This window comes from Capra hircus, chromosome 3 (assembly GCF_001704415.2).
Source record: "Capra hircus breed San Clemente chromosome 3, ASM170441v1, whole genome shotgun sequence".
Lineage (NCBI taxonomy): Eukaryota > Metazoa > Chordata > Mammalia > Artiodactyla > Bovidae > Capra > Capra hircus.
The window spans coordinates 87,470,417-87,481,073 of record NC_030810.1 but is presented as its reverse complement, the minus strand read 5'-3'; the positions used below and the strand labels follow the sequence as shown (position 1 = coordinate 87,481,073).

Below are 10,657 nucleotides of genomic sequence, written 5' to 3'. Positions count from 1 at the left end.
TTAACATTTAAAAAGCAAGCGGAGCATTTCTCCTTCTTTTGGCAATTTGGTGCAAATGTTAAGTGCAAGATAAAGCAATTTCAAACTTTTCTTCAAATTAAAAATGAAACTAAGGCCAAACGTGATGGGTGGACAAAATAAATCAAAACTTAAAATTCAGCAACTCCGGCTCTTCAAACCAGCAAAGCCCCCGACTTGTGCACTGTGGTGAGGCTTACGGTGCTTGCCCCGGCTTCTTGCGTGCCAGCAAACAGCACCATTTCCTCATCAAGTTGAGGACTGAGAAGCAAATGATCCCCTTCACTGCAAACAAAGGGGGTCACAGTAACACTAGTGATCCTTCAGAATTGACACACTGTGATAGTCAAAATGATGGTCTCCCTGCTTCTTGCTCAAGACATACAAGATCTGAGCAGCAGCAAGTACCCCCTCAGCTGCAAACAAAGGGGTCAAAGGTTTGCCGTCAATTCACTTCCAGGCAGAAAAACATTTTCCTCAAAAGAAACAATTTATTTAGAATAAAACAAAAGCAGCTCAACTGTGAGCGCACGTTTGAGTGACAGCTACTTTTAAGCTGTGTGAGCCATAAAAAGGGTTTTTCTTTTCCAGAAATCTTGTGTACACAGCACAAAGCAAGGTCATTTTTTTTTCCACTTAAAACACCGGCATTGGCATCACAATAGCAGATACACAACTTTAAGCTGCCATTTTAGTAAAATGCACAAATACTAAACAGATTAGCTTTCTTCCATCAAGAGGCCCATGTAAACTTCACATAAGCCACAACTTCTCTTCAAAAAGGTCCATTAGAGCTTTGAATTCCATGTCTTCATCCGTTGTTCACCAGTTTTGCTTGCGGGGGGGGGGAAAAAAAGGTTATTCAGTACAAATGTTTACAATATTAAAAATATATATATTTCCCCTATGCCATTATAGATGAACATAACATTAACAAGACCTTCCTGGACAATCCACCTTGACTTCAAAAAGCACCAATAATACCCACTGGCACAAGCCTTGAAATGAACTTACTGTGAACAGACAACAAGTAGAACAATAGGGTGAATTCTTTTTTTAAAGACTGCAATTAAGGATTATAGGACTGAAAATATCCTTTTGTACTCATGTAACTGAGTAAAACATGTCAAAAAAATTTCAGAGAAAATCAAATTTATAATCAATTTACAATCAATATATTCTATATAAGTTAAAAAAAATGAAATTATAAAAAGGTGGAGTTTAGTCAAACTTATACCCCCTCTATTTTCATTCTGTAATTTATATGGAGTAATACAGACCTACTCCATTATTGTAGAAAGGGGTCAAGATACAAAACCTTTTAAAAATCCACCTTCATTTATGTTACCAAAGACAGTAGCTGTTATTTTCTTTAAAACACTCATACAATCGCTAAACAGCCAAAGAACACTGTGGAACTTTAACTTTCCAACTGTTTAAATCATACATATAAAACTTCATTAAGCTAGACAGTTTACTGTGGTCACCTGAAATCATTTTCTCCCTTTAGGCACATCACTATAACCAGAATGTTAACAGGGTCAGCTCCATTTCTCTTCCTGTTCTCATACCTAACTCCTATCTCCAAACCAAATACTGTGGCAGAGATAGAAAAAAAATGTCCCGAAATTCTCTCCAAAAACTTTTTCACAAAAAGGTCATTAAGGCCCTCTTCTCAAGAGGATTTCCTAGTTCTGTTACCACAGAGTTTTTGGTGAATGGTTCCTATATGGACCCAAACTGCAGTTTAAGCTGTACCTGCGAAATGAGCAATTTCACTGTCTGAAGAAACTATTAAAAAAAAATTAAAAAAGACAAAACAACAACAACAAAACTGTCAGTGAACATCTGCTCATAAAACAGTTTTTAAATAAACTAAACAAGTGTTAGACTCTGAAAGCAACACACCCCTTACTTTTGCTATTGTACCTCAAGTGGTCTAACTGAGCTAAGGGCCAGAACATATTACCTTCAAAATGTGACAAAAGCTTATATCAGCCAAAGGACGGACGTTTTAAGATGTAATCCTTAAAGGGAAAACTCTGCTTACTCTCGGGTCAGTCAAAACAGACATCTCAAACCAGGAATTTAAATTTTTTCATGGAAAACTCTTTATAGGAATTCCAGTAACAACCAACAAAATAACACTAAAAATAAATTGGCTAGGAGCTGAATGGTTAATTTTTCATAAACTTTGAAACTGTGATTAAAAATCTAAATTAGCTTGATGGTTCTTTTTTTACCAGTAATACTTAATGAGTCATTTAATGATATACTTAAGAAATTCCATTCATTTGAACTTGAGTTCCAGAAAAATCAATTAAACAAATACATTAAAAAAAAAATAAAAGCAAAAGAAACAACTGGCTGTCACAAAGAACATCCAATGTTGAGATTACAAATTCTGGCTAGTGAGAATTAGAACCAGATTGTTTTAGACAAATGCTTTCATTCCACTCTTAAGTTTAGGTAGATAGTTTACCAATGTTATAAACCTGAACAATAGAATGAGCAACACAAATAAGATTCATCCAAATGATGGCACTCTGTAGGTAAGCACCAAACTAAACATAATTTTGTTATAATACATACATTTAGAAATGGTATCAAGCCATTGTTTCAAAAACACTGAAGCACAAATTGCCCAGATCTAACAAAAGCCACGATGTCAGATAAAGAATCAAACAAACATGGAGCAAAACCCACAGTACTCTACTCTTCGATAAGCTGGCATATCAACTTAAAAAAGAAAAAAAGAAAGCCACATACACTTTGGATTAGAGTAAAATTAGGTATCAAGGACTTCACTCTCTAAAAGAGTAAAATCATTTGTCCAGCCATCTTATCAAAAGGTATTCAAAAGTTAATGGTTAGTGAGACTATTTAAACTGGAAAAAATGTATCTAGCCACAAATTGTACTTTGACCCCATTTATTTATGCATAGACTGCACACTGACATAAGTTTCTGAACAGGTGTCTATTCCATATTAGCGTGTCAAGCAGTTTTTAAAAGCAAAAGGACCAAAAGTGTTCATTGTAGGACTTCAGGTATTTTCCCTACAGGCATACCAAGGACCTCTGTGCTCATAGCCTATTATCTTCCTTCTCTCAAAATGGCTAGTTTTTCCAGTTTAAAAACAAAAAACACAAAAGTCTCCAAACTTACAAAGAAAACTTACAAATGCATAGTGAAAACTAAAAAGGATGACACAGCAGTGATGAGGCTTTCATGCTAACATGCATTAGACACCTGTCATAACGGACAATTAAAAATTACATGACGTTTTCTTGGGTTATTATTGGTGCTATTTTAAAACTATCAGCTTTGATAACAGAAAGAAAACAGTTGAGTTCTGCCAGGCTTTCAGTAAGTCACTTACATAGCATAGAAACATGACCATGATCCAAAGGTCCTCAAGTTTCTAATCATAATTAAATATCAAGGGCTTTAGCTAAAGTCCTCAACATTTAAACCACAGGGGAAAATATACTTACAAATGACGTGAGAAACTAGGGGTTGGGGGTGGAGGAGGAAAATTAAAAAGACAAGGAAACTATGAATTAATGTTAAGCAGCAAAAGCTCTTGTTAAGAATCAGAAATTGATAATCTTCAGTTTTGGAAAAAAATGTGGAGGTGGGCTAAATTATTTTATACTAATTTCAGGTCTCTGAGAAAATAAACCACTAAAAAACGGTTTTCCTAAACTGATTATTTCAATTCTCTGTGGCTGGACACCAGCGAAAATATAAACACAAAATTTCAAAGATACTCAAAATACTTTCAATAATGTGAAGTCATCACTGTTTAAATATGAAAATAAAAATCCAAGCAAAATTTTTAGAGTATGTCAAAAGTATTTCACAATGACTTAAAAAAAATTCTGCAATCCAGATATGGGTGATTAATGCCCACTGAAATAAAAGGATGACTTATGAGCCTGCAGACAACTCTTCTTTCTATTACTGAAGTCAGAAATTTGGGTGAATACAAAAATAAAAAACTCACCTCTGATGAAAAACACAAGTTTTGAAATTTGCAACAATTAGAACTGTACCTGCTATACCCCTCTGAAAGTCAGTGAAAACACCACCACACACCAATAACTGACCAAAGAATTGTGATTTTAAAAGCACCTACTCACTTCCTGCATACTAGTGTAAGCAAAAGACAACGTGGTTTGTAACACACTCCTCTATTTTTACTGAACAGCTACAAACCAAAAGTGCATATATGGGATACAGAACTCAAAAACTAATGGTAAAAACATATATGTTAAAGCAAGCTCTTGGGAACACACCATTTAAGAAAAATACTCAAATACCTGATTAAAGTAATTGCAACGTTTTATGTATGCTTTACCAGCTTATACTCCTGAGATCCCTGCTCAAATTTCAGCCACACAAATAATATTTCTGGTACAGGAATTATTTACCGACCTACCAAAGTCATTTTTAGGTGTGTATTATCTTTTTACAGCTAGTGGGCTCTTTGTTTTTCAAATTCTAACTTTTCAAATTTCTGGTTTTGTAACTTTGAGGATTTTTTTTAAGTTCAAGATTAAAAAAGAAAAAAAATTCGCAGAAAAAGAGGAAAACCGTTACACGTAAGAGTGGAAACTCCTAACTAAAGTAAACCACTTGCCTGCTACCTTTAGGGGAGTCCTTTCACTTAAAATAATAGCTAAACTCTCCTGACTTCTATTTTTTAAAGAGGTTTATAAAAATATAAAAAAGAAAAAACCTAAAACTAAACAACTAATTAAAAAGAAAATTTCATCCGATGCTGTATCCCATTACACATCACAAAACAGGAACCATGTCAAAGTACTAAATACAAGTTACACATGGACTTTAAGACGCACCACGGACAATGATCATGACCAGGTAATCTTCTTCAGATTTGGCCAGTGCCTTGGCAGGGGAATCCAGGAACTGCTGGGAGAACTCACAGGGTGGAAAGGCATGAAGGACTCCGGTGTTTTCCTTGTCTTTGTTGCCCCCCACAGGGAGGCTGATCACCCCAGCGGCCTGCTTTTGCTTTAAGTAGGACACGAGGTTCCTAAGTGGCCTCTGAGTAGAGGTGGCAGTGTCTGATGTGGCTGAGGAAGAAGACGACCTGCTATCAGAACTTCCAGGCACAGCCAGAAGAATAGCATAACCATTGGGCCCTGCCACTTTGATGCGTCGCGTTACTTCATCCAACTTGGGCTGGTCCAAACGAAGACGCTGAGTGATCTTGAGCTGGGCCACTTTGCCTCCAGTTGAGCCCTCCACAAGAAGACTACTAGCCACCTGGAGGTCACCCTGCAACAGATGCATGTTGGAAGGAAAGTTGCTGTTCTTCAACAGAAGCATGCCCTGCCAGGCCAAACAGAGTTTGGGAGATGCTGCTGCTGCAGGGGCGGTCCCCCCATCCTGTTTCTGGGAAGGGGACTTCAGCTTCGATGAAGCAGTGCTGGTGCTGGATGCACTCCCATCAGGCCGATCTTCTTTTTTCAGAGGGCTTTTACCCTCCGTGGAAGCAGTTGTCCGGTGCTTCTTATCCCGTTCAGCTGATGCGGAGTTTTTACGGTCTCGCTTGTCACCCTGGCTCTTCTCCAAACTACCTCGTCGGTCTCTGATTGGAGATGGCCTTTCCAAGAGAAGACGGGAAGATCGATCGTTGTCGCTATTGTAGCGATCCCGGGTACTGCCCAATTCTGGACTGCGGTCAGGAGAAGGCGCGCAATGACGTTTTCGTGGACGGTCACTCTCTGGGGACCTATCCAGATGCCGACCCCCACTCTCCTCAGGCAGCCTTCGCTTCCTAGGTTGGTCTCTGCTGCTGGGCAGATCTCGGTCACCTCTGTCCCGGTCCAACGACCAGCCATCCCGCCTGCGATCCAGGCTATCCAGTGGCTCATAAGCAGGCACAGCCGTAGCTGCAGTCCGAGTGCTGCGTTCACGGACTGGGGGTGGGGGTGGAACCCAATCAGAGTCAGGATAAAGGTCCCTATCACGATCTCTGTACAGTAAGGGTGGTGTCCTATCCCGAGCACCCCTCAAAGGGTCTGGTGCCCGGTGTCCAAAAGCATCTGTCACCAGTTCATAATGAGTTAACGGCAGAGGCTGCAGATATTGCTGCTGGTAACGATGTTCTGTGTCTGCAAAGTCTACTCTAAGGCGACGATCTGGGCCACCAAGTGGGAAGCCCCTCATATGGGTCCAGGCAGCATGAGCTGCATCCAGGCTTTCGTACTGGATATATGCCCAACTATCACCTTTGCGGTAGTCAATGGTGCGTATGGTGCCAAACCGGTCAAACTCCCGTGCCAGGGCAGCAAGAGGCACCCAAGGACCCAGGCCACCTACCCAAAGGCGGGTGGTCGGTGTAGCTTTGCCATAGCCAATTTTAATAGGATTCCGAATGATAATTTTGCCAGACATCGCTAGTTTGGCCCGGTGAGACATATCTAGATTTTCAAATTTGAGAAAGCCATAGGTACTGGTCTGGCCCCGAGAAGGCCTCTTGATGTCTACCTCTGTGATGACTCCGAAACGGTCAAAAGCCCTTCTTAGATCACTCTCTGTCACAGTGATGTCTAGGTTGCCCAAGAAAAGCGTCCGGTTAGCTCGCTGATCATCCTCGGGTGAGATCTCATCTACTTCTCTGAAAGGAGCGGCACCTGCTCCAGTTCCCACCCTTGGCTCAAGACTGTAGGCTGGGCGCACTCTCTCATAGAACGAGTAGTCTCGCTCTCTCTCCAGGTCTCGGGGCAGTGGTGGCGGAGGTGGAGGGGGCAGGCGGCCAAGGGCCAACTGCTGCAACCGGTAGTCTCTGTATCCCAAGGCTGCACCACCAGGGGAAAGTGATCTCTGGCCTCCACCACCTCCTCCAGGGGGGTGCCGGTGACCACCTACAGAGGACCCGACCACACTGGCTGAAGGAGGATAGGAATCTTTGTCTAAAGGGGAGCGGCTACGGCGCCGGCTCACATACACAGCTTCTATCTTCAGAGGCCGGTCATAGAGCACTAGGCGGCCTCTGGCATGCTTGGCCGCCCGCGCGTCCTCTGGCCGCCGGAAGTTCACAAAGGCTACTCGCTCATCCCCGCTGCCAGAACCCGAGAGATGACTGATTTTGACACTTACATCACCGAAGCGTTTAAACTCGTGAAACAATCCGTCCTCCACTGCTTCGTCACTCAGCTGGGACCCCAACTCGCTTATCTTCAGTGTCTTGTATTCCCCGCCATCGCCGCCGCCAGGAGCCGAAGAGGCGGCCCCAGAGGAACGTGACTCCCCGCCTCCACCCCGGGAGCTGCTGCGCGACTCGCCCCCGCCCGAGGAATTTTTGGTGCTTGGGGAGCTGTAACTATGCAAGCGGCTACTGGAGCTGCCCCCTCCAGTGTCGTACTCGCGGCTACCACCTCGGCTACTAGACTTGTCCAGATGAAGGCTGCGCCGCGACCCGCCGCCGCCGTCGGTCTTTCCGCTGCTGCTCCCATTGCTGCCACCAGAGCCCCCTAACTTCTTGCTCCGCTCCCCGCGGGAAGTCGAATCCTCACCACCACGGGAGCGTTTCGGCTTGACCGGAGAGCGCTCTTTTCCCTTCATGGTAGCGGGGCGTCGGAGATCTTCTCCGCGGAACTGACTAACCCGCCGCCCCGCGCTGGTTTCACACAGCGGAACCGCACGCCGCCATCTTGGACTCTGCCGCGGCAGAGGGTCCCGCCCCGCAGTCTTCATTGGTCAATTAGCTCCGCTCTTCTACAGTCTCATTGGGAAAACTATTTGTCTGTCTTTACATCTCCCCGCGCTCCGGGAAGGCGCCCGCCCAACCACTGTTATTGGGTTCTCAACGCCCTAGTCAGAGTACCTCATTGGTTATATTCGTTGTCCATCTTAACGGTTCCTCGCGCCAGACTGTAGCTCCGCCCCTTGCACTCGACGGTCACCTGACCCAAAGTCTGGAGGCGTTGATTGGACAAAAAGTCTGCCCTCTAACGGTACTTCTTGCGGGGAGAAAGCAGTGATCCCGCCTCCTCATAACTTTCATTGGTTTATGACCCCGTCCTTTAACCTACTATTTGGGAAGTCAGGCCATATGTTCTAGCATTTTTTTTTTTTCTGAGAGGCCGGCTCACAGCGATCTCGCGAGAGAGAGAAAGCTCCCTCTTTCGATGCCTTTCTTCCAACTCCTCCGGCGGCTGAAAGAAGTTTAAATCTGATTGGATGTTGATGATGAAGTTGATAGGCCGAAATAACTGTCCATCACTCGCTTAAAGGCGTAGGCTCTTACAATGAGGAGGCTGTCTGAAGGTGAAAGAGCAGAATACGTGCTTGCTGTGCGACGTCAGTCACTTAGACGTCGCGAAATGGTGACCATGAGACAGTTCCGCCTTTCTGCGTTCGGCGTTTTCCTTTCCAACATTTGTTCGCTCCCACGGCGTACTTGGTTGGGGTTTGGCCCTCGGACCTCAGAACTTATAGGCTCCCTACCTCCTACCTGTGTGAGACCAGGCGCTGGACTTCTGCCTCTTCCCTCCCACCGCTGGGCCCGCGAATCCTTCAGGAAACCGTCCCGGGGCGCCCAGCGGACACCATCTTAGCGCCGTTGGCCTTTGCGTGAACGGCCTTTAAAAGCCCCACCCACCGTACGCAGGAAAGCGCTCTGGGGCCCGCGGCGCCGGTAGGGCCAGGTTCACAGTTCAGGAAGGGCCGGGTCACACTAACGGCCCGGGGCGGGGCGGGTCGTAAGCCGAGCTCAGGCCTTTGGGGTCCCGCAGCTCTGGAGCCGGTGCTTAGCCCAGGCTGGAAGACGGCACTGCTCGGTGCGATTCATTCCCGCCCGAGTGTCCTGGGGTAACCTAGGAAAAAGAGAGACTGAAGCTTCCAGTTTCGACTCCTATAGGCAGGGTGGGGACTCGGGCCACGACGGACGAGTCTGGGCTTCCTGATTTATGTTGCAAATTCACGTAGATTTCGGGTTTTGTCGTCCGATAATATAGCTGCGTTAGATTTTTATATGTTAACAACCTTCCCTGGTAAATAATCGAATGAAATGAATGTACTTTGCTCCCTGCAGATGTGTCACGTTTTTTCCTGTGGTTTCTTGTACGTGCCCTCACCTTCAGAACAGGGTAGAACAGCCACCTTGCTATCTAAGTCCATCTCTTTTGACTCTGAAAATCATTCGCCGCTTTAAAACCCAAATTTCTTTCCATAGACCTTCATTGTGTCAGACAGTAAAGCTCTTGTGTGGGGTGCTGGTGATACCGAGTTGAGAAAAGGTACAGTTTCTGTCCGATGAAGGGAGGTAGTGCTGAGTTCATCACAGGGCTAAGCTTTTATGCATTCCTCCTCAAGTCCTCTGGGCAGAGGAAAAGGGATTCTTGTATAGATCCTTTCTTCAACTGCATCTCTCAAGATTCTATCTGTAGGAGACAATGTGACATGTTTTTAAACATGACATCTTTTGAGGTAACTAGGTCCCCCAAACTGAAACCTAAACTTTGAAACTTTTAGAGACTGAAAACTGTTTCAGTTCAGTCGCTCAGTCATGTCCGACTCTTTGCGACCCCATAAATCGCAGCACGCCAGGCCTCCCTGTCCATCACCAACTCCCTGAATTTACCCAAACTCATGTCCATCAAGTCAGTGATGCCATCCAGCCATCTCATCCTCTGTCATCCCCTTCTGCCCCCAATCTCTCCCAGCATCAGTCTTTTCCATTGAGTCAACTCTTCGCGTGAGGTGGCCAAAGTACTGGAGTTTCAGCTTTAGCATCATTCCTTCCAAAGAAATCCCAGGGCTGATCTCCTTCAGAATGGACTGGTTGGATCTCCTTGCAGTCCAAGGGACTCTCAAGAGTCTTCTCCAACACCACAGTTCAAAAGCATCAATTCTTCAGCGCTCAGCTTCTTCACAGTCCAACTCTCACAGCCACACATGACCACTGGAAAAACCATAGCCTTGATTAGACGGATCTTTGTTGGCAAAGAAATGTCTCTGCTTTTCAATATGCTATCTAGGTTGATCATAACTTTTCTTCCAAGGAGTAAGCGTCTTTTAATATCATGGCTGCAGTCACCATCTGCAGTGATTTTGGAGCCCCCCAAAATAAAATCTGCCACTGTTTCCCCATCTATTTCCCATGAAGTGATGGGACCAGATGCCATGATCTTCGTTTTCTGAATGTTGAGCTTCAAGCCAACTTTTTCACTCTCTACTTTCTCTTTCATCAAGAGGCTTTTTACTTCCTCTTCACTTTCTGTCATAAGGGTGGTGTCATCTGCGTATCTGAAGTTATTGATATTTCTCCAGGCAATCTTGATTCCAGCTTGTGCTTCTTCCAGCCCAGCATTTCTCACGATGTATTCTGCATAGAAGTTAAATAAGCAGGGTGACAATATTCAGCCTTGACGTACTCCTTTTCCTATTTGGAACCAGTCTGTTGTTCCATGTCCACTTCTAACTGTTGCTTCCTGACCTGCATACAAATTTCTCAAGAGGCAGGTCAGAAAACTGTTTAGCCTTGCGTTTTTAAGAAATTTGGAGAAAGTGAAGATGTGAGCCTTTTATCTGGAGTAGACCATAAAAGCTTAAAAGAAACCAAATATGCAAAAGCATTTATATGATATTGTAATGTGCGGACA

The 10,657-nt window shown here is 44.3% G+C and overlaps 1 protein-coding gene across 1 annotated transcript; it reads right to left on the bottom strand.

The window, feature by feature from the left end:
* RBM15 (RNA binding motif protein 15) lies at positions 486-9,590 on the bottom strand. The gene is made up of 2 exons (XM_013962552.2): positions 4,883-9,590; positions 486-852 (listed from the first exon to the last, which is right to left on the bottom strand). The coding sequence occupies exons 1-2, from the start codon at positions 7,746-7,748 to the stop codon at positions 830-832; spliced, it is 2,889 nt and encodes a 962-aa protein (XP_013818006.2). The 5' UTR covers positions 7,749-9,590; the 3' UTR covers positions 486-829.